Source organism: Sus scrofa, chromosome 3 (genome assembly GCF_054392235.1).
Source record: "Sus scrofa isolate SSC_HxYL_T2T_F1_AM1 chromosome 3, Sscrofa_HxYL_maternal_Yorkshire_Landrace_v2.0, whole genome shotgun sequence".
NCBI classification, from domain to species: Eukaryota; Metazoa; Chordata; class Mammalia; order Artiodactyla; family Suidae; genus Sus; species Sus scrofa.
The window spans coordinates 45,849,407-45,873,070 of NC_139385.1; the positions used below are offsets into that span (position 1 = coordinate 45,849,407).

Sequence of the window (23,664 nt, forward strand, 5' to 3'; positions counted from 1 at the left end):
CGTGCCCCCTTCCGGCCAAGTCCGGCGCGGCGTGGTCCGGCATCGCCCTTGTGGGCAGGCGGCGGTGGAGCCCGGCGTCGCGCTTGAGAGGGGCTGGCCGGTCTTCGCCGGGCGCGCGCTGTGCCCGAACACCCTGTTCCTGGCCCCGAATTCAGGTCGCCCTGCGACGCCCGACCCGCGCCCCGGCCAAAGAAAGCTACATCAGTGAGCGTCTACATTCTACATGCTTTTTTATTACAAGGCTACCGAGCATACGTGGAAAATTCATCATCCGGTAACTACACCTAAAGCACAAATATTTGAAAAAAAAGAATAAACAGATTCATTAAATTATGATATGATTAAATCATCGACCAAATAGAAAATTTATATAATAAAGCCAGAAAAAAAGTTGTAAAATATAGTTTACAATAATTATTCACATTCAAGGCTGTACATCAATACATACAACAACGTGGCCCGAACATGAATTCAACCCAAATAATTCATATATTAGATTTTAAATAACACAGACTGAACTAGAGGCCAACAATAGCCAGCAAATAACCTTATATAAGAATAAAAATACAAAAGTGTATATCCTAATATCATTGCATTATTTGTTTCCGTAAGTTTTTTTTTTTTTTAATATTTGCTTTGCCTGTACATCACAGTTACAGCTACAGACCAGGTAGAGAATATTACACATGTTCTGACTGCCACCAACCTGAAAGACAGCTAGCATACTACTGATTCATCCTATTTTGTGTTGTTAATAGCTACAGCAGCTCTAAATATTGCGAAACTTTGATTTTGTCAGTGTCCAATCAAACGTAGGATCATGGCAGAGGCTTTTCACCAGCAAAATGGCCCCTACTTATAGTCAGGCAGCCAGAAGGGTTAGACGAGGGTGGACCCCACAGCTAAAAAAGGTGCGCCTTTTGTAAAAAGTTCTCTGTACATAAAGTTTGGTCGTTCTTCATACTGAAGAAATGAGTTCTGGGTAAATTCTGGTACACATGAGGCCTGTTTAGTTGCCCACCATGGCTGTCTGAACTACAGGTAAAACTGCCCTTTGCCGGAAGAGCTTCCTCCCCAGACCAGTTCTCCACAGGCAGCCTAATTTACAACCCTGCACTCTTGGGCCAGCAGCCTGCACCCTCAGAGGCTCTGGGAGTGACACCTGCCCTGATTTAAGGCACTTGCCATGGAGTCTGCCTAAGGGGCAAGGGCCACACCCACCTGAGTCACCATCAGTTCATGTTAAGTTTGGATATGAAAAGAAACAGTATGGCAAACCGCATATATACAGCACTATCTCCAAGAATAGTACCTGCACACACTCTCCATGCTCTCCCAGTGGCTGCTGCCTCTGCCTCAGTCTGTGGACTGTCCCCGGGAGAAGGGAATTTGGGGTGTCAGAGGAAGGTAGGAGACCTAATTCCACACAATCCAGCCGGCGTCTCTGGCATAGTCAAGTGGCACTAAGCGTGGCACCTCGAAAAATCTCATGCATGTTTCCCCTCAGAATTGACAGACCCCAAACTAAACAGGAGAAAGGAAGAAAACCCAATTTGGGGGGTCTGGACTTTAAAGACAACTAGACGACCTGCAACACTGGGGCCGGGGCCGGGGGCGGGGGGACAGGGGAGGAAAACCCTTAAGTCCTTCTCAGCCGGGTCCATCATGTTCTACCATGAAGAGGCCTGGCCAGGGTGCTCTGCTGAGCCGCTGGGCCTTGGACGCTCCGAGTCCTACGATGGGAAGAACAAGGGGGCAAACACTCTTCTGTAAAATCCAATTGTCTACATGGTTTCTTCTTCAAGTAGAGCCTTTGCTCTTTGATTCCAAATGGCCTGATGTACTGAGTCTATAAGCTTAATTACAAATCATCCACTAAGTATGTGGCAAGGTCAGTTCAACACTTTTTATCTCTGCTGACTGTGCAGATGCAAATTCAGTACCATTGTGGACACAAAGTACAAGATTCTGTAAATATCACCAAGCACTTGAAAGCTGTAGAAGCAGGGATGGGAAGTTAACATGCAAGCAAAACCAGGTTCTTTCAATGAAAATAAGGAATTGGCTTTTGGAAAAACATGTCACTAATGGCCAGCGGTAATGACATTACTTTAGCATTAAAAAAAAAAAAAAAAGCAGTCTTATTCAAACATTTTTGGGAACACACGGCTTGCCAGAAATTGATTTGTTCAGTATCTACAGGACACAACTAAGGAAGTTCTGTACGGGAACTCTGAGCATCTAGGCAACAGATCCTGACAGAGGAGGAGACTATACTGACTGTAAAATGAACAAACTCTTTAACCCAAAAATACCACTTCTAGGAATCTGAGGCGGGGGGGGGGGAGATCAGAGTCAACAATCGAAAGATTTATAAGGATATTCATCACAGCATTATTTAAATAGTGAAAAACCAGAAATAATCTAAATGTGTTCTAGCAGTGAAATGGTCAGATAAATTATGATAAAAAATATTAACCATTAAACTCTAAAATCATTAGAAACAAGGTTTTTGAATCATTTTGTTCATGACATGACAGGAAGATAAATACCAAGTGAAAAAAAGCTGGATGCCAAACGGTGTATGTTTCATGTTCCCACTTCAGGTGCAGAAGCAAACACGTGTGCTGCGGGGAGGCGGGCGGCAGGCTACACTCGGTATGCTCACAGTGGTCTCTCCTGGGTGCTGAGCCTACAGTTGATTTTTTTTAGGAGACACATGTTTTCAGAAAGTACAAAGTCACCCAGAGCCCCCTGCGCTGGCACCCTGTCCTAAGGAGTCTGTGCCACAGGCTGTTCCCTGCAATTCCTGCAGGCCTGCACCACACATAGAAGAGAGGAGCCCCCAAGAGGGCTGGAGTAGGCGCAGTGCCCGTCCGCTTTGGCATGACCCCCAGAGCCATCTTTCTCAGAGCAAGCATGTGACCAGCCTCCCGAGTCAAGTTCAGAACGGCAGGCAGGCAGCGGTGCCACTCATGGGTGGGGCTTCATGGTCCCACAGGGCTGCCCACTGCCCTGGTCAGGTCACAGGAAAAGGTAAGGAAGCCACCCCATCCAAGTGCAGCTCCCCTGTGTTCCCAGAGGGCAAGGCACGGCGGCCGTCTAGCAGAGGGGGAGCAGGGGAGACCGCGGCCTTCCGGCTGCCCCTCCCCACCTCTGGGCCAAGAGAGGCCACGCGCTGTGGGACCGTCTCTGCTTGACAGGTGCTGTCTCTGGCACTTGCCCTCATCTCTGCCCTCTGAGACAAATGGCACAGAGAGAGGGCAGGGATGAGGGCACAGAAGGGTGTTTCCTTCTCACCCTGGACAGACCCGCACTCGTATGTTTCCAGGTGGGTCTGTGTGCGTGCAGACCGACCCCCAAATCCACGACTTAGAACGTAAGGCACCTGCCTGCCAGGGCAATGGCTCAACGGGTACGCTGGATAGAACCAAAGGCGACAAAAGCACAGGGGAAGAAAGGAGGACACAGGGGCTTAAAGAAGAAAAAAGACGGAGGAATCTGAGTGCCCCGAGAAAAGTGACCTACAGAGAAGGGCTCAGCTGTCACCGGCTCAGGCAAGGGCAGTCACTTCAGCTCTGCCGGGTGCAAGCTCAACCCTGAACCCTCCTTCTCTGCTTCTGGAGGTTAGGATGGAGCTTGTCGGTTAAGGCCAGGAGGTAGTGGCGCCATCCAGAGGGAAGCAGGCAACGAAGATTTGCCTTTCCCCAAGCAGCCCAGCTGAGCGCTCTTTTTAAAGCCACGCTTCAGCTCTGCTTGCTTCCCTGCAACCACACACCGGAAAGATGCTGTGCAGGAGCAGGCTGCCCCCACTGCCAGCTACACACGCGGGTGCGGCTGCTTGGACAAGGGCAGAGGGAACCGGGAGTCCCCTGAAATCGAGGTCCTGAAAGAAGGGGTCAAGAAAGACTCACTTTTTGAAAAGCAAGTGAACCCAGGCCAGCGAGGAGGAAGGGGGCTCAGTTCAGGAGCACGTGCCCAAGGCAGTGCCCTGTTCCCTGGACACCCCACGGGCAGGCACATCCCCAACACCTTGGCATCCTCCACATACACCCCCCTCCCTTCCTCCCTCTCTCTCTCTCTCGGAGGCCTGAGCAGAAACCACGGGCAAGCCTGGCTCCCGCCCACACCCCTCTCCCTGCCCAGGCCCAGCGGGACTCTCCACTTCTGCACTCCCCCTGGTTGAAGCATCCTTCCTCTCCTCTGGACCACTGGTCACACTGCGTGGTGGAGGGGGGATGGGACAGGGAAGTAGTCGGGAGACCCTTTCGTTGGTGCTTTTGTGAAGGACCAAAGGCAAGACTACAGGAGGACAGAGACGTGTCTGCGAGCAGCAGCCTGCGGGCAGCAGGGCCAGCTCCTCACCCTCCAGGACTGCCCGCCCGGGCACCCTGGGCAGGGCGAGAAACAGCCAGGCCCCACCAGGCTGACAGGAATTCTCTCTGTCCAGGGACCAGCAGCAAAGAAAATCAAAGGACTGGGAGGTCCTGGACCAGCCTCAGTACACAGCAGCGCGCTGCCTCTAGAAAGCGAGAGGAAGGGAGCCTGCAGCTGGAGGCAGGCAGGCCAGGTTCAAGGGGCGTTCCTGCCCCGTGCAAGGCGAGTAACACCTTCGCCCAGGCAAAGTCCACTTGAGGGGAACCAGATGACCTGGCAACATGACAAGGTTTTCAGGTTTTCACTGTGGGCATGGAGGAACGCTCTTAAGTTAGACTCTGCGAATGGTCACCCTTCGTAGGACAAGGGTGTGTGTGACACTGGGAGCCTGCCCTCCTCCGTGTGGCCAGGGTGTGACAGAGCCCTGACCAGTGTGCTGACAGCAGGCACCCTTGCCCGACCTAATCTGCACACGCTGCCTTTCACACCAACGCTCAGGGCGGGGGGCCCTCAGCTCTCACTCCGCCACGGGCCAGTCTGCCCGCCACCCTGGCCGCACATGGGGGCAGGGGGAGGGCAGCGCCCGCCTCCTGGAGCGCCTGGCACTCGGCGGGCCCACTGCTGACGGGGCTCCTTCCAGGGAGGTGCTCAGTTTCTGGCCCGGAGGCCAGGCTGCTCAGCGGGATGACACGGGAACGGGCGGCTGGCGCCCCCACCTTGGGCAGTGGCTCCATGGTCCAGCTGGACAACCTGTGCTATTCCTCCCGCCTGCAGTGGACCAGCCGTCACGACACACGGAGCACTCGCAGACAGACAGTGAGACCGCGGGAATCTTGCAGCCAGGGCTGCGTGGGGAGGCAAGCGCGGCCCGCGGGGCACGGGCCATAAACCAGGGCCGGACGCGAAGAAAGGAGCACACGAAGCCCAGGCCCCCCACCCCGCAGCGGCCGGCATAGCTCCCTGCGAAGCGGTGCGCCACGGCGACCCAGGCAGAGGGAGCCTGGGGACAGGCCCGGTGCCCTCAGCCTCAAAAGGACTGGCAGGCGATGGGCATGCAGTGGAGAGCTGGTGACACGACTCTGGCCACAGTCCAGGCGGGAGTCAGGTGGCCGTGCACAGCGCTGGGGTCCCAGGCGAGGAGAGGGCAGGGAGCTCCACGGAGCACAGAGAGCAAGCAAAGCGACCCTGAATTCCTTTTCGTGACTGGTTTTGTTCCTTGTGTGGGTGGGTATTTTTTTCTTCTTTTCTTTTAAATAAAAAAGCTGCAAGCTTCTGCCGTCTGTGTCCCCCTTGAGATGGCTGGCGGGTGGTCTGGAAGCGTCCGGATGGCTGCGAGCCATGCTGGGCACATGTCCTGCAGCAAGGGCAGTGGCCGCAGGCGTCACTGCACAGCGGCATCTGGGTGGCTCTGGTATCTGTGCCTCCACACCTCCTGGATCTTTTTGCACCATTTGTGAGCATTCCCGCTCGGGTCCATCAGGTAATACGTCCTATTCGGCTGCAGAGACAGAAACATTCACTCTTCTCCAGGGCGTCCTACGAGACCAGCCCCCACCCGTCCGTGAGAAACTGTAAAAAGCAATGGCCGCCCCATGGCAGCCACCCAAGAATCTTCTGGAAGCATGTGAGCAAGTGGACTTTCTCCTTCCACTTAGGTGCAGAGATGAAACATGCAGGGGATGACCTCAGCTCCCTTAGGTCACCCCCAAACTTTAAAAAGCAAGCACATCTCTCCCGGCCCAATACAGGACTGAGCCACAAACACTGGGGCCCCTGGAACAGGGGAAAGGGGGCGACCACTGCCCAATGCCACCCACACCCTCGGGCTACAGTATCTGGTTGCCCTGAATGGAGGCACAAAGGCCTCCAGGTGCCCTGGAACCCAGAGGGGCAAACTCACCGTGTGGACAAAGAAGGTTTTAAAATTCTTGGCCTCTGGTCGGAGTTCTTGTGACCACGGAATTTCACCTTTCAAGACTTTGTTGACAGGATCCACGTAATATAAGTGTGGCCCTTCCGTGAGCAGTAACTGTCGTCGCCGCGCAAACAAACCCTGATGCAAACGGAAACAGAGAGAAAGATGCGGCCTGCTGAGACTCAGATGTGGACGCTGAGCACACTTCCTGCTGTCTGGGAAGCAGGACCGTCAGAGGAGCTCCAGGCGGCGGACCCCCAAGGGCCACAGCCCGCTGCCATGGGACAGAGGGGCACACACCTCCCTGACCGGGACCTAGCCCCCAGGGTCAGAGAGAAGCAGGAAGCGCTCACCGCCTGGCTGGCCTGCCCTGGGTAAGCCCGATCCCACATGCCACCAAGGGGCAGCGGCGGCCCTGGCGGTGCCCCAGCACGGGTCCCCACCATGCCCGAGCACCCCCCTCTACCCCGAGGCACAGGGCTGCGTGAGCCGCGGTCACGCCACAGCCTGCCTTCACAGCGGGCCGCAGGGCTAAGGGGGCGCCGGGCTGCAAGGCTGCTCAGGGCCGGCAAAGGAGGCCGGGAGCCCCGACTCCTTGGCGTCTGCAGACAGCACTTGTGGAGTCTGACATTTTCTACACATCAATCCATTTAACTCATCCATATAACATAGTAAGTAAGATTTTCAAAAGCAACGCTAATGAAGTAATAAACCTGCGGGGATTCAAACAGAGCCTCCCCAACTGGGAAGAAACCCTGACCTCATGAGCCCAGCCTCGGGCAGAGATCAGAGCCCGGGCTCCCGGTCAGAAGGAAGAGGCCGCACTTGTTTGCTGAGGCCTCCCGGGTGCTCCCCACGGTCCCTGGGGGCTGCTGCCGTCCTCGGCCATCACACCCGGACACTGCCGCGTACGGGACCCACGACGAAGGTGCCGTGTGTGATGAGCGGCAGCCAGATGCAGGCGTGCAGCAGGGAGCGGCATGTAGCGGGCTTACCTTTCGCTTGTCTACTGGACCCATTTTCAGTATTAAATTATTTTCTACAAACTGGTGCCTACGAAAAAAAGCAAACAAGAACAAGACACTCAATGCTCCTCACTCCTCTCGCAAAGCAACTTTCCTGACAGCTCCGTGGGCTCCGCTCTCATCAGAGCTCTCCCTTCAGAAATCCCAACCTACTTCCCGGGGGAACTCTGGCGCAAGCCCTACTGCTTTAAGGTCTGCCACCTGTGTTCAGATCCTAGAAACACGACCCATCCCAGCGCTCGCGCAGTGGGGACAGGCAGGGGGAGGCGGTGGGGACACGCGGCCGCCTTTAGCAAAGCTGCGGGTGGAGGCCGCTGCGAGTGGAGGCCGCTGCGAGTCCAGCTCAGCACACAGACTGTCGCTCTCAAGTCACCCACCCCAACGATGGGACCCTGCCCTCAGTGCTCAGAGACCACTGAGCTGCTCAGAATCACAAATCCCTAAAAGAGCCAAGTTGGAAACCTGGTTTAAAAACATCTTTTCTGGTGTCTCTACTATAGTAATAAAGACACATGTATCTAAAATATGGTAGGCACTTGAAGGAAAAAGCTTCAAATATAGGATCTGACTTAATACACATCACTAATAAGTATAGTCTACTTTGATTTCTAGGAGTTTAAGAGAGATGATTTTAATGTCTGTAGGTTCTCTCTTCTCTCTTTTTCCCCTTTTTGGGCCTGTGCTCGAAGCAAGTGGAAATTCCCAGGCCAGTGACCTGAGCTGCAGCAGTAACGACACCGGATCCTTACCTGACTGAGGCACAAGGAGACTCCAATTGGTTCTCTCTTTTGAGTAAAGGTAACAGGTACTGCTTTATGTTCTGTCTGAATAAATGTTACTGAAATTCCTGATCTAAGACAACTGTCACCTCGGAATGTATCCGAGCATGTCCCGCCGCTTCCCTGGCTCTTCCTGGGACCCAGCGCACCTGCCAGAAGACCAGCCCAGCTGGTGGAGCCATGTTCTCCCACCAAGCGTAACTGCCCCCAGGTCTGCCCAGCCTAACAACCCACCCAGCTCGGATTTGATCCCTGGCCCAGAAACTTCCCATATGCTGTAGGCGTGGTCAAAAAAGAAAGAAAGAAAAAAAAAAAGGAAATCAAACAAGACCCAGAAAGGAGTTCCTATTGTGGCTCAGTGGTAACCAACCTGACTACTATCCTTGAGGGTTTGATCCCTGGCCCTGCTCAGTGGGTTAAGGATCTGACAGTTGCTATAAGCGATGGTGTAGGTGGCAGACTCAGCTCACATCCGGAGTTGCTGTGGCTGTAGTATCGGCTGGCAGCTACAGTTCCGATTCCATCCCTAGCCTGAGAACTTCCCTATGTTTCAGGTGCAGCCCTAAAAAGACAAACAAACAACAACAACAAAAAACAAGAACCAGACGAAAAATTTGAGAAAGGGATACTTGGCAAGCCTAATAATTGGGAGGAATTATTTTCCAAGCTGAAAACAAAACAAGTCACCAAAAACAGAGTAACAGACACGACTACATAGGAACAAAAGGAACATTTAACTACAAAAAGAACCAATTTTTTTTCCTTTTAAGGGCCACTCTTGTGGCATATGGAAGTTCCCAGGCTAGGGGTCAAATCAGAGGGGTGGCTGCCGGCCTACACCAGTCACAGCAACATCTAAATCTGAGCTGCATCTGCGACCTACACTGCAACTGAAGGCAACGGTGGATCTTTAGCCCACTGAGTGAGGCCAGGGATCGAACCCGCAACTTTGTGGATGCTATTTGGGTTCTTAACCCATCGAGCCACAACAGGAATTCGAAAACAATTAGCAAATTTATCAGAAAATAGGCTGGAGAAGATGTTCAGTGAACATGAGCTACAAAGAGTCAACACCTGTAGTGCACAGAGCATACGTAAAGCAACATAACCATGACAGAAAGCGGAACAACGGACACCTTCTGGAACGTTCCAAAAGGAATCGAACTGCAGAATTCCTGATGAGGCGCAGCGGAAACGAATCCGACTAGGAACCATGAGGTTGCCAGTTCGATCCCTGGCCTCGCTCAGTGGGTTAAGGATCCGGCGTTGCCGAGAGCTGAGGTGTAGGTCGTAGACTCGGCTCAAATCCCGAGTTGCCATGGCTGTGGTGTAGGCCAGCAGCTGCAGCTTCAATTCAACCCCTAGCCGGGGAATCTCCATATGCCGCAGGTGAGGCCCTAAAAAGCAAAAGCAAAGAAACCAACAAAAGGAACTGTACTGGGACGTAGCGTGCTCACTGGGCCTGGGCACCGGCACCCGAAGCCTCACTCAACACTGAGGTCCCCACACGCCCGGGAATTTATTCTAAAGAAAAGAAAACCGACGAGGGGAGCGTAAATGTTCACGCAGCACTGTTCACACGGGCGGGGGAGAGGACGCACAGCACAGGGAAGCAGCCCCGTCCAGCCCCTGCAGAGCAAGGCGCTGGCTGACAGGCACCGGCCCCTCTGCACAAGCACCCAGGCAGCGCCCGAGGAGGATGCCGTGACCCCAGGAGGCAGGACGCACAGCGGGCGGACAGAGTGGTCAGAAGCTCCATGACTAGCCCAGCGCCACCATCCAATCACTCAGGTAATTAACCAACTAGCCTAGGATAGGCTACTGATGAATCATCTACATTACTTGGTTTTATTTTATTTATTTTTGCCTTTTTTTTTTGTAGGGCCACACCCACAGCATATGGTGGTTCCCAGGCTAGGGGCTGAATTGGAGCTGTAGTCGCTGGCCTACACCACCGTTTACGGCAACGCCAGATCCTTAACCTACCGAGCGAGACCAGGGATCAAACCTGCGTCCTCATGGATGCTAGTCAGTCATTTCTGCTGAGCCACGACGGGAACTCCCTACTCACCTACTTTGTTTTTTAATTGTTTTTGTCTTTTTAGGGCCACACCCGTGGCATATGGAGGTTCCCAGGCTAGGGGTCCAGTCGGAGCTGTAGTTGCCGGCCTACACCACAGCCACAGCAATGTGGGACTCAAGCTGAGTCTTCGACCTACACCACAGCTCGTGGCAATGCCAGATCCTTAACCCACTGAGCGAGGCCAGGGATAGAACCTGCCTCCTCATGGATGCTAGTCAGATTCGTTTCCACTGAGCCATGAGAGGAACTCCCCTACCGGCCTACTTAAAATGACAGCTCCCACCCTCCTAAAGAAGCCCCGGGGCCCCACCCAGCACCAGGCACTCTTTCCTCTCTGCAGGTGGCCAAACCGACACAGGACCTGAGTCTAAGAGTCAGCGTGAAGCCAGCATGTGGCCAGGGCTTGCGCTCGGCCTTGCCTTCTCACACAGCCTCTGGCTCCCATCGTCTCTGTAGAGACGTCCTTGCAGGGCCGAGGGCCTCCCAACTTGCCCACAGCCTTTCCACTGCGGGTGACAATGTTAAGACCCCCCTTTTCCCGATTCCAAAGCCAGTTCTCTCCCATCCCACCCAGACCCCAAGAAGACCAACCTTAAGGATATAAGCCTGAGGCCACCAGCAAGCCTGGACACTCACGGCAGGGCAAGGCCACCCCCAGGAGAGCCAAGCGAGTCCGTCAGGACCTGACATGGCTGTCCTGACCACCTGTCCACACTTGCTTCTATGCAGGAGAGGGCAGAGCAAGGGGGCCACAGCCAGCAGGCTCGAAAGCGTCACCTCTCAAACCCTCAGGTCTCAAGATCTAACTCTTAAACTTTATAAGACCTTAAAAAGCTATCCTTTATGTGGGTTCCATCCATTGATATGCATGAGAAATCAGGAAACACTTTTGAGTATTTAATTTGTTAAAGATCAGTGATACGGAGTTGTGGCTCAGCGGGATAAAAACCTGACTGGTACCCATGAGGATTCCGATTCAATCCCCAGCCTCACTCAGTGGGTTAAGGATCCGGCATTGCCACAAGCTGTGGTAGGTCTCAAGCCGTAGGTCACAGATGAGGCTTAATTTCGTGTTACCGTGGCTGTGGTGTAGGGCAGCAGCTGCAGCTCCGATTCAACCACTAGCCTGGGAACTTCTATATGTCGCAGGTAGGGCCCTAAAAAGCAAAATAAACAAACAAATAAAATATTAATAATAAATCAATTCCATATTAATATAGATAATTTTTTAATTAAAAAATAATAATTTCTTGGAGTTCCCATTGTGGTACAGTGGAAATGAATCCAACTAGGAACTGTGAGGTTGTGGGTTTGATCCCTGGCCCCACTCAGTGGGTTAAGGATCCGGCATTGCCATGAGTGGCGGTGTAGGTCTCAGACTTGGCTCAGATCCCTCGTTGCTGTGGCTGTGGTGTACGCCGGCAGGTGCAGCTCCGATTCAACTCCTAGCCTGGGAATTTCCAAATGCCGCAAGTGCAGCCCCCCCCCCAAAAAAAACAAAACTCTGTTCGAAACAGATAATTAATGAGAAACATAACACTGCTGTACACTCTGTTATCTTGCTTCAAGAAGAGAGCTGGGGGAGTTCCCGTTGTGGCTCAGTGGTCGACGAATCCGACTAGGAACCATGAGGTTGCCGGTTTGATCCCTGGCCTTGCTCAGTGGGTTAAGGATCCGGCGTTGCCGTGAGCTGTGGTGCAGGTCACAGATGCGGCTCGGATCCCGAATTGCTGTGGCTCTGGCGGAGGCCAGCAGCTACAGCTCCGACTGGACCCCTAGCCTGGGAACTTTCATATGCTGTGGGAGCGGCCCAAGAAAAATGGCAAAAAGACCAAAAAAAACAAACAAAAAAAAGAAGACAGCTAGATTCTCATGACTGCCTCTGCCTCTCTGCCTTCACTCTACTGTGATTTGCTGAGCAGGCTGACATACATGAAGAAATCAGCCTCACCCAGATAAGCATTAGAAAAGGGAGGAGGTGGATTTGTTGTTTGGTTTTATTTCTGTTTTTTTGGCCGTGCCTGCAGCATGCAGAAATTCTTGGGCCAGAGACGGAACCCGCACTACAGTAGTGACAACAACGCCCGATCCTTAACCTGCTGAGCCACCAGGAAGCTCCAAGGAAGGTGTGTTTTAATAGCCTCTTCAGGTATCTGTGGTCATGCTTCTTGGATACTACACCAAAGCTCTGCAAGTGTACTTTCTTAAAGATTTAGCTGCCATGTGGAATCTGAATCCCAAGAATGAATTTTTCCTGCTCTGTGGTATTAGAATCCACCAAACTACCTTGCCCTGTGATAAAGCTTCTACCCTGACATGATTTTACAGCTGTTGGCTGGGTTGTAGAGATCTTCCAAACGTAGACAAACTCCACTCTGTAACACCAAGTCAACTCAGCAACACTGCCAGCCAACTCCTCAAAATGCCTTTTTAAGGGTGGGGAAGATGTCAAGCTCAGTGATGGAAAGTTTCCCCAAATTCTAGTTTTCACTTAAAGGCTCTGATTTTATTTTTTTATGGCCGCACCCACAGCATATGGACGTTCCCCGGCGAGGGGTCAAATTGGAGCTACAGCTTCCAGCCTACACCACAGCCCAGGGCAAGGCCAGATCCTTAACCCACTGAGAGGGGCCAGGGACCGAAACTGCATCCTCATGGATACTAATCAAGTTTTTAACCCACTTAGCTACAAAGGGAACTCCTGCAGTTAAGAGTCGTAAACCCCTTCACCACGGTGGGAACGCCAGGCTTTGACTTATCATCGGCAACAAAAGCCAGCAGTTGGTTTTCTTGAAGCGACAGGCTCATTCTGCTCATTTTCCCGAAAAATCAGTGGCCAAACAGCCATGTCTGAGTAACCAGCTTTGCACTTCCAGGGAAGATGGTCTTCCAAGAAGGGAGCAGCTGCTCAGCTCCCAGCGCACGCCCTCACATGGGCTTTTCTGGAGGTGGTAGAGTCGCTCTCGGACTGCCGCAGGAGTCCCGGCTGCACTCCTCCCACTTTGCTCCCCGCTGGGAAAATCAATACAGTCTCAGGATTGCGCCTAAGTGCGGCTGGCTTCTTTTCTTCTCTTTACCCCCGTGATGGTGCGGCTGCAAAGAACCCGGCTCTGTTAGCACCGCCAGTGCCACGGCCTGGATTTGTGATGCACCACTGGCGGTTTCACCCACCACTGCCCCTGCACCAACAGCACACATGTCAACACATTTGTTCCAGAACAAACCGTGAAATTCAAAAGGGGTGCTCAACAAAAACCGTTTTAGCACCGTTTGTACTTTCTGCCAAGCACTGAGATTAAAAAAAAAAAAAATCTTCGAGTTGGGATGAGGAAAAAACAAATACAAGCCAAGCAGGCATCTAGTCCCACCTGCAGGTGCAGCCGGTGGTCAGGCACAAGGGCGATGCAGAGGCAGAGACCCCAACTCTCTCTCCGAGTCCAGCCAGTGAGCTGCTACGCCGTGGACCTGGCGAGCGCTCGGCTCCTCTCAGTGGTTTTCCTCTAGCAGCTCCCAGCAGGGTCAGCGGCCCGAGGCTGCTCAGCCGCCCAGCTCTCCGGGACTCTGTCCACCGCCACCCCTGACTCCCCTCTGTCAGGGGCTTCAGGGGCTTTCAGGGGTCTGGCTGTGAAAGAGCTCATCGCATGCACGTTTCAAAAAAATGCTCTGTCCCCTTATCTTTAAAACTCTCATCAGTGGGTCTCTAAATGATGCTGCAAACTGAACGCAAAAAAAGTTCTGTTCGTACACACAACACAGCAAGGTATTCACAGCTATAGAGCCAGGGAAGGGTATCTTCTGTCCCACTTCTGTCTCATGTTTACAGTTCTGCCCAGTTCCTCTGGAGCAGATTCCTCCCTTTCCCGGAGCAGAGGACTCAGTGTCCTCTTTCTTCCCGGGACCTTCGGACTCCGGGGGCGTTACTGTGGGCGGGAAAGCACGTCTTCTCCCTTTTCAAGTCAGTGATCCACAATTACATATGAAAAATGTCTTATAAACGCTTTAATCCAGAACCTAGCATTAAGGAGTTCCTGTCCTGGCTCAGCAGACACCAATCTCACTAGTATCCATGAGGACGCAGGTTCGATCCCTGGCCTTGCTCCGTGGGTTAAGGATCCGGCATGGCTGTGAGCTATGGTGTAGTCGCAGATGCAGCTCAGACCCGGCGTTGCTGTGGCTGTGGCGCAGGCCGGCAGCTGCAGCTCCCATTGGACCCCTCGCCCAGGAACTTCCATATGCCACAGGTGCAGCCCTAAAAAACATATATAGCTCATTAAAATCTAAAATAAGTTTCAGATAGAAATGAGAAAAGTTTTCAAGAACTTTTAAAATAGTATTACATAATAAGTCAACAAAGTATACTTACTTCCTTACTGTGTTTCCATGTGGGCACAAGGGTTTAACTGAAAATAGCCAGTAAGAGCCCAGCAGAAACACTGAAAACATATCAATATCTAAAAATGCACATACCATAAACCTACTCCTTTTAAGATTCAAAAGAAAACAGTCCCTTAGCTGTTAGGGCAATAATGTCACCCTACAAGAGGCCCCGGCACCACTCGGCACCCGGACCTGCTCAGAGTGTGCTGCCCGCCAGGACCCCTCCCTCCCGCTTAGAACATACCAGCACCCCAGTAGTACCGTTTTAGGCAATACGGACCCCTGAAAAGGCAGCCTGTTTCAGCTGGCCAGCTGGTACACCGGCTTTGCTAGACACCATCAATTCTAAAGGTACAAGATGAGAGTTCCACCCACCAGTGCCTTCCGCCGCACCGCACCTGCCCCTGGCTCTTCCGTCACCCTCGACCGCCTCACGTCCCTAACCGTCCTTCCCCAAGTGAAAGGTGAAACCATAAAAACGCATGAAGAAAAAGTCCATCCAGGTGGATAAGCTCTTCTCAACAGGACCGAGATGGAAAGCAGAAAATAAACACACAAGCAGGTCTGACTCTTTGAGAATTTGCAACTTCCAGGAGTTCCCGTTGTGGTTCAGTGGTTAATATCCATGAGGACGTGGGTTCGATCCCTAGCCTCGCTCAGTGGGTTAAGGATCCGGAGTTGCCGTGAGCTGTGGTATAGGTCGCAGACATGGCTTGGATGCCACGTTGCTGTGGCTCTGGTGTCGGCCAGCAGCGACAGCTCCGATTTGACTCCTAGCCTGGAAACCTCCATATGCCGCAGGCACGGCCCTAAACACACACACACACACACACACACACACACACAATGCAAAACATACATGAAAAAGAGTCAAAGGACACACAAAAAGTACCTCAAAAAGTTAATACAAACGGCCCAGGACCACAAAGGATGTTTGCCTGGATAAAACACAATGGCCAATTCACACGAGGCCACTTCAGAGCATCCACGCGCCCATCCAGGCTGCGAGGTCAGGGATGGAGACTGTGGCGCTGGGGCACAGAGTGCTGCCTCCTTAACTGTGCTGAGCTGCGCACACCCACGCCACCTGCCCGCCGTAAAGAAACATCCAGACCAGTGAGAAAGGCCACAGGAAAACGACTAATTTCCCAGCGAAAACTCCAGCACACCCTCAACGTCCCACAACAAATCCATGACCAACACGGATGCTGGCTGCCTGGCCTGCGGAGCCCCAAGGGTCCCATACCCACTTGCCCCCCCAGCCCTCCAAACATCCCCTCTGAGGGTCCTCGGCTGTGGTAAGGCAGCTGCGGGCAGTGACAGAGGCTGGATGCCTGGCTCTGCAGGGACCACGTCTGCCTTCGTCCCCTGTGTGCCACACCGCACTGCGAAACGGAGCACCCCTTATGTAAGTTCTTACCAAGGGTTTCCGCTGGCCTGCTTCTCCAGCAACAACCTCTTCTCATCCTCAGAAAACTGTAAATCCAGTTCAAAAGAATTAGTGTCCAGGTCGTGGATATACTGCTCGATGTTGCTGCCCGCCCTCTGGGGCAGGCCCGCGTCCACGGCAGACAGGGACTGGGAAGAGGGCGACGAAGACACCTGCATGCAGCCGAACTGGCTCAGGAGGTTGTCGTACTGCACGGAGAAGAGGAAAGAGAACGGCGCCGTGACTCTCCCTGCAGCCCGAGGACCGAGGCCGCTCCAACCGATCTACGCCCAGCAAGTTGCAGCCCCAAGGGCCTGAGACCGCATGGGAGAGGAGCGGCCGACACGCAGCCCAGCGGTCTATCCTGGTAAGAGCGGGCGGCCCAGACCCCCTCCACACGGCCGCCAGCACACTCGAGGCCTGATCCCGCCTCCCCTGGGTCCCCGGGCCGGCCCCACACTGCCCTGAAGGATCAGGACTAAGGCGGTAACACGGCGAAGCCTGAGCCCTCAACTCGGCAAACGTGATGGAACAGCAGAGACACTCAAGAGTGCACACGGGCCCCGTGAGGCCAAGCTCCGTGGGCAATGAGACAAAGCAGGCGCAGGCGGCTCCCTCTGAGCTCGGCCAGGAGATCGGCGTGCCGCTTCCCAGGACCCCCGCTCAAGGCCCTGGAGACCCTGCCTCCTGCCAGCCACCAGCCACGACTAGGAATGACTTCAGGGCCCAAGGGCCCGGTGGGCAACGAGAGCTGGGGAGGGAGTCCTCTGCGGGTGGCGCGGGCAGAGGGCACTGCGCTGAGGATGCAGGTCAGGGGTGAGCACAGACGGCTCTCCACGTCTGGCTCGCTTCAAGGCTGGGCTTAAAGGACCTTTTAGGGCAAAACGGGGGGCAGGTATTGCTTATGACAGTAGGTGGGAGACACAGGGGACTCAGCCTCCAAGAGACGATACCAGTAGTAATTCTAACTCAGCTTTCAATGACTCTTAGATAAAACTCAAATTCCTCAGTCACCTAAAGTAGAACTCTACGTGTGGTAAGTGGTTAGACCAAGTCACAATGACAGAAATCAAATAAGAAAAAGGGATCATGGCTGCTAAGAGAAACACATGAAATCACGTGTAAATGCGGGGTCCTGGTGGAAGGCCATGGGGAGCACGAGGCTGCGACAGTCACACTGGAGCTCACCGCCGCCACCTCTGTGCCGTTCACATCTTCCACAAGCAAGGCAGAGACAACAAAGGAAACCCAAGACCCTGTGCCTGCGCGGCCCTCAGCCCCTGGGCTGCACCCCCGTCCTGCTGGTACCACGCCCTGAGGACGGACAGTGACCAGCGTCCACCCCCCACACCACGATCCCCGAAAGCTCAAAGCAGCAACAGCAGCACCCCGGAATTCTCTGGGAAATGCAAGAAGCACTCAGAATGTCTTTAGATACGGTTCTAAGACATCAGCTCCAGCCGGAAGACAGATGGCCAGCAGGAGGACAGGTGGGTGGCGCTGCTCCCCGACCCCACCCTCGGGCTGGCTCTTGTGTGACCAAACAAAACGGAGAAGGGACGGACCCCCGGGCCGGCAGCCTGCTCTCGGGGAGATGCACGCCTCTTGGGCCCACCTGGGCCACAACCCACACCAGCGCCCCCTCTCGCCCCTTGGCCCGTGAGCTGGGGTCCCAGGCGCCCATGCCCGCGGCGCCGTACGTTGCCGTAGCAGTCCTCGTCGTCCTCCGACATGGCCGGGAGGTAGGCCGTGAGCTTCGGGGGCGTCTGATGATGCAGGTTCTCCCACATGACCGACTCGAAGAACGCGTGAGCCTTCAGAGGGCTGTACCCTCCCATTTCTTCACAGCCTAATCGCTTGGTGGCATCTAGGACCTTACAGAAAAGTCCAGACAAGTCAGCATCAGGGTTAACAAGTAATTCTGACCAAAAACCCCCCTGAGCAGCTGTCTCCTCCCATCAGGATCTCCTGGAACCAGGAAGGGCATTGCAGGCAGTGCGCGCGACCCCACAGCGCGATGACAGGGTCACCCTCCGAGGCTCCTCCCACTTCTCCAGGGTCTCTGCCCCCACGCCCACCCCAGGGGGAAATGAACCACTACCTCACAGGCTGAAGAACAGCAGCAACTATGCCCTCCCCCCTGGCCACACCTGAGGCATATGGATGTTTCTGGCAGCGGCGGGGGCTCTAATCAGAGCTGCAGCGCCAGCCTGCGCCACAGCCACAGCCATGCCAGATCAGAGCCACATCTGGGACCTATGCTGTCGTCTGCAGCAGCAGCGCCAGATCCTCAACCCACTGAGTGAGGCCAGGGATCAAACCTGCATCCTCAAGGGCACTATGCTGGGTTCTCAACCTGCTGAGCCATAACAGGAACTCTGCAGCAAGTATCTTTTAAAACACAGTTAAGGAGTTCCCACCATGGCTCAGCAGTAATGAACCTGCTAGTACCCTCAGCGACGCGGGTTCGACCCCTGGCCTCACTCGGTGGGTAAGGATCCGGCGTTGCCATGAGCTGTGGTGCAAGTCACAGACAGCTCGGATCCCACACTGCTGTGGCTGTGGTGTAGGCCAGCGGCTACAGGTCCGATTCGACCCCTAAGAGAGAAAGACAGAAAGACAGAAAGACTGACTCACTGGCTTTAACAAAGGGAGCGAAGAGTCTCCGCAGGCAGGAAGCTGGCGGGGGGAGTAAAACGCCTGTGTCTCCCACTTGCACATGGTCTCAGAGGCCCCCAGAGCCAGCTCCTCTGGCATCCGACTGCGCCCTGAGGCCCACCGATAATTCAGCACCGCCCCGAGGGGAGAGACACAGGAAGGAGGGCTGGGAGAGGCTGACTGAACCCGACCTCCGAACTCAAGGGAAGGGGAGGTCTGGAGCCAAACAGAGGACGGGATGCTGCAGTTTCTAGAACATAAACAGACACTCCCTTCCTGGGTAAATCTGTTTACCTTTGCTACATAACCGGAGTAGATCTTTACAAGCTTTGTGTAACTGACTGAAACTGCTGTCTACGATGTCGCCAAGCAGGATTTACAGCCACCTGCACCTGCGACACACCCAGGTGCTCCAGCAACCAGTAACGTAAAGGGCTCCGTGCACTGACAGGCACGTGCGAAGCGAGACAGCCCCTTCCTACCATCCTAAGGTCAATGATCAGGCACTTGGAAATGGAAAAGGCCTTATGAGATCTACTGACAGTCACGACCAACCTTAAACCATCCCTTGGAGTTCCTGCTGTGACTCAGGGGGTTCAGAACCTGACTAGTATACGTGAGGACACAGGTTTGACCCCTGGCCTCGCTCAGTGGGTCAGGGATCTGGCGTGGCGGTGGCTGTGACGGAGGCTGGCAGCTACAGCTCCCATTGGACCCCTAGCCTGGGAACCTCCATATGCCACCGGCGTGGCCCTAAACAACCAACCAAAAAACCATGTCCTTTTATTCAACAAAGGTGCCTCCGCGGAAAGCCACTCTGACTACAAGTTCAGAGGGACCCACGGTGTGGCCACTGGATCTTCTTTACTAGAAGAAAATTTAAAATATTTACCAGAAGTTTTTCCACAAGATCTCTTGCTTTAGGAAAGAATTTTTCAGGAAAGTCATATTCCAACTTAATGATCTTCTGAAATATAAGATATTCATTTCTGTAAAATAAGAGAAACCGTGACTCTGGGCAGGGTCACACAAGTCTCTGCCCCACACAGCAGTCACCCCTGTGCCAGCAGGGCCTGCGTTCACCGAAGGCCTGCAGTCAGGTCAGCCCACCCTGGCCCAGCCCCTGGGACTGCCCCCTCCAGCCCCCGTCCGCTGCCCCGAAGGGCCTCTTACCCAGCTCGGAACGGGGGCAGTCCTGCCACAAGCTGGTATATTATGCATCCAAGAGCCCAAAGGTCTGAACTTTAAGGGAAGGGAAAACAAAGAAAAACGACATGTGTGAAATTCAGCAGCCCCTTGTCCATTCACACCACTTCAGCCTCTGAGCTGCTTCTCTCCTTTAAAACCAGGTCAGGGGGAGGGGAGAAACTTGCCCTGGGAGTTCCCATCATGGCTCAGTGGTTAACGAATCCGACTAGGAACCATGAGGTTGCAGGTTCAATCCCTGGCCTCGCTCAGTGGGTTAAGGATCCGGCGTTGCCGTGAGCAGTAGTGTAGGTTGCAGACGCGGCTCCGATCCTGCATTGCTGTGGCTGTGGCATAGGTTGGCAGCTGCAGCTCTGATTTGACCCCTAGCCTGGGAACCTCCATATGCCACAGGTGCAGTCCTAGGAAAGTCAAAAAACAAACAAACAAACAAACAAACAAAAAAAAACCTGCTCTGGGCCCTCTGTGAGGGGGGTTCCGGGCAGACATGGGACCAGACGATCCCGCACACAGGAGGCACTGCTGGGCCAGGCTGTGAGCCTCCCTCACAGCTTTGCCACCTTCCTCGGGGGCAACCAATGTTCTCAGAGGCCCAGTCTGGTCCTTAACAGGGAGCAGTCGTCACTCGGGACTGCAGTGAACACTGGCAGAAACGCACCTCCTCCCAGTGCCGGGGCAGGGGCACTGAGCGAGCCCCACACCACGACCCTGGCAGACGGGCACAGCTAAGAGCAGTCTCAGACTCTCCTAACTCACCATTCACCCTCGGGACCCAAAGGCAGGTTCACATACACCCAGGAGCCAAATCCCAGTGCCCAGGGTGTGCACGGAGCAGGCTTTCTCTCTCCCCTCTTGGATGCGCTGTGCCAAGGGCTGCCCCTCCACCACAAACACTTTCATTTCACATTTTAAGAGCAACAGACCGTGGTTCTGAATGTCCCCGAGGCCCTTCTAGAACAGCTGGCAGGGACACTGAAGGGGCTGCTCCCCTCACGGCCCTCCCGGCACCCCGCTTCATTCACCCTCTCCACTCAGCACCTCAGAGTTCACAGCTGCCATCTGCCTGCTCTGCATGCTTTATTTCCTCGGCACGGTCTGCATTCTCCTCCAGCTCAGCCCCACGAGAGCATGAAGCTGCACCTCGCCCCGCACGGCCAGCTGCCTCCCCAAGCCCAAGAGGTACGCAGGGCTCACAGGCTGCTGGATACGCTAAGTTTCTGGAAGAGGCTACAGCCTGGCATTCTGCAAGAGAACCGCTAGGACATGGGCAGAGACAACAGGCCAACTACAGCCCTGGGCCTCAGGGCAGGCTTTGTCCTCGTACCCAGATCTCAGGCCCGGAAAGACAGAGCATGTGATGTGCGTTAAAATGTCACAAATCAGAAACAGCGAGTCACAACACACACACACACACACGCACACGGGGAAAATGGCATGTGAAAACGGAACATACAGTCCAGTCAGTAACGACTACTTACGCTTCCCATTAGTGGAGTGAAAATGGGGGGCTCCTTGGGAAACCAGGGAAGGCAAAGCAGGGGCCTCCCAAGTGGAAGCAGCCTGAGGGCAGGGACAGGGCCGGGGGTGGGGCTGCCTCTGCTGCTTTCATGGGGTCAACTCTGAGGAGTGGGGCTGCCAGCAGAACCAGCTACAGGGCTTACTTTCAGCGGGTTTCTCATTACTTAAAACTCCCCCCCACTTTTTAGGGCCACACCTGCGGCATATGGAGGTTCCCAGGCTAGGGGTCAAACTGGAGCTGTGGCCGCCGGCCCACACCACGGCCACAGCAACGCCAGATTCTTAACCGACTAAGAGAGGCCAGGGATCGAAGCTGCATCCTCACAGATGCTAGTCAGATTCATTTCTGCTGAGCCATGACGGGAACTCCCCAAAACATTTTTTAATACAATGAAAACTAAAGGGGGAAGCCAACATAACATTTCTGGAAAGCAGAATGTACCAATGTTTTTCTGTTTGGTTTTTTTTTTTGGCTTTTGATTTTTTTTATTACTCAAAAAAAGCTTCATTTTTTTATTTAGCTTTCTGACTCTGTGCTGGTGCTTCCAACACTTTCACAACGATTTTCTGCTCCTCAATAAGGGAAGCACACTTGCTTGATCCTGTCACAGACACATTCAGCACACACGGAACCACCCCAGGCCCGGCTGACGTGTTTCTTCGATTTAGACAATCTCGGAAGAACTTTGGGCCCCGCAGCACGGACTCCTCGAAGCCGGCCTGGGCACACACCACGTGCACATCTTGGTGCCTTCCCGGCCTTCTTGGTATAAAGGTAAATGATTCTATCCCCAGGGGTTCGGGACAGCCTGGTTTTGTGAGAGGCTGTGTTGTAGGATCGCCTACGACGGAACATCAACCACTGGGCCATGGTGAATGCCTCTGGATACTTCCCCAGAAGCTGTACCAATGATTTTTTGTTTTTGTTTTTATTTTCTTTATTTTTTAATTTTTTTTTAAGTAGCCCATAGCAAAACTTTATTGAAAAACTAAAACCAAAATATGAGAGTGCTATTGTATTCCTTACAAAATTAAACACAGTGACATTATCTTGGTAGACTGACTAGATTTACTGCTGAATGGAGAAGGCTCTCTGCAACAGGATGAAATTCAAGAAGTTGTGTGCATCTGTAGAGTTGCTTTCTCCTAAACGAACATCCCCTGTGAGTCTGGCCTTGCCTCCTGTGCCTCCTGGCACTTAAACAAGACAGTGCTTTTTTTTGTCTTTCGTCTTTTTTTTTTTTAGGGCCGCACCTGCAGCATGTGGAGATTCCCAGGCTAGGGGTCTCATTGGAGCTATGGCCCCTGGCCTACACCAAAGCCACAGCAACAGCAGATCCGAGCTGCATCTGCAAACCACACCACAGCTCTCAGCAATGCCGGATCCTTAACCCACTGAGCGAGGCCAGGGATGGAACCAGCAACCTGACGGTTCCTAGTCGGATTCATTTCCACTGCGCCAGGACAGGAACTCCTGTATTAATGATTTTTTAAATGCTCAGTTAAACCAGGTCATTCTACTTCTTGAAATTCAAATAGAGGGACCTGGGGCAGCCCTGGCACTGCCAGTGGACTCGCCCACTGAACAGGCGGCAGTGGGGGGGAGGGCACCGACGGGACTCTGCCCCCCACAGCCCAGGACAGGAGGCGCACAGACTGCCCCAAATAAATGCCAACCACTTCCATGTTCAACAACAAGAGAAAGGTTCAATGAGCGACAATAAACTCATATGCTAGAAAACCACACGGGCGATTTCCGCCAACAGTGTTGGTGACCCAGGGAACTGTTCACTATATAATCACGAGGAACAGGATGATTTTCAATGCGGCTCAGCTGTATAAAAATTACATGTCAACACACATAAAATAGCTGGAAAGAAAGATATCAAATCATCATCTGTCACTGTAAGTGGGCTGGAGACTGAGTGTTCTCTGTTCCTTTATTCTCTGTATTACCCAGGAATTCTTTACAATGAATAGCTTATCATCTGCAGAATCAGAAAAAAATTCTTAACTATTTTTAATAAGTATCTTATGACTTTGAAATTAAAAGCATACAAAGATACACAGCCAGCTCTGGTTCCCGTCTATCTCTGTTTGGCAGGCAGGGACACGCGTGCTGGCAGCCACGCTGTGTCTCCCTTCTCTCACTGCAGCTTGGAGCTAAAGGGCTTCCTCGTCCTAAAAGAAAACCCCAAGGCGAGGAGAAGCTCGTTCCTAGGCAGCAGGGACATATACTTGGAGAATCCGGCCAAGAGCACCCATGGCCTGGAAGAGGGTTTCTCCACCTGGGCCCT

General features: G+C 53.5%; 1 protein-coding gene and 1 pseudogene across 5 annotated transcripts in view; both read right to left on the minus strand.

The window, feature by feature from the left end:
• Positions 1–213: 213 nt before the first annotated feature.
• Positions 214–23,664, minus strand: part of PDPK1 (3-phosphoinositide dependent protein kinase 1) — an 85,620-nt gene continuing 62,169 nt past the window's right edge. For 4 of the 5 annotated variants that reach the window (XM_085018051.1, XM_085018050.1, XM_021086751.2 and 1 more), the window contains 7 exons: positions 19,817–19,885; positions 19,536–19,632; positions 17,686–17,859; positions 15,977–16,194; positions 7,288–7,345; positions 6,278–6,430; positions 214–5,875 (listed from right to left, as the gene is read on the minus strand). In XM_085018051.1, the coding sequence (XP_084874177.1) occupies positions 5,759–5,875; positions 6,278–6,430; positions 7,288–7,345; positions 15,977–16,194; positions 17,686–17,859; positions 19,536–19,632; positions 19,817–19,885 (886 nt within the window). In that variant the 3' untranslated portion in view covers positions 214–5,758. Of the gene's footprint in view, positions 5,876–6,277; positions 6,431–7,287; positions 7,346–15,976; positions 16,195–17,685; positions 17,860–18,364; positions 18,584–19,535; positions 19,633–19,816; positions 19,886–23,664 lie in introns of those variants that run through there. The other variant, XM_085018053.1, reaches the window with a different exon arrangement.
• On the minus strand, positions 21,734–22,376 carry LOC146404592 (large ribosomal subunit protein eL34 pseudogene; annotated as a pseudogene).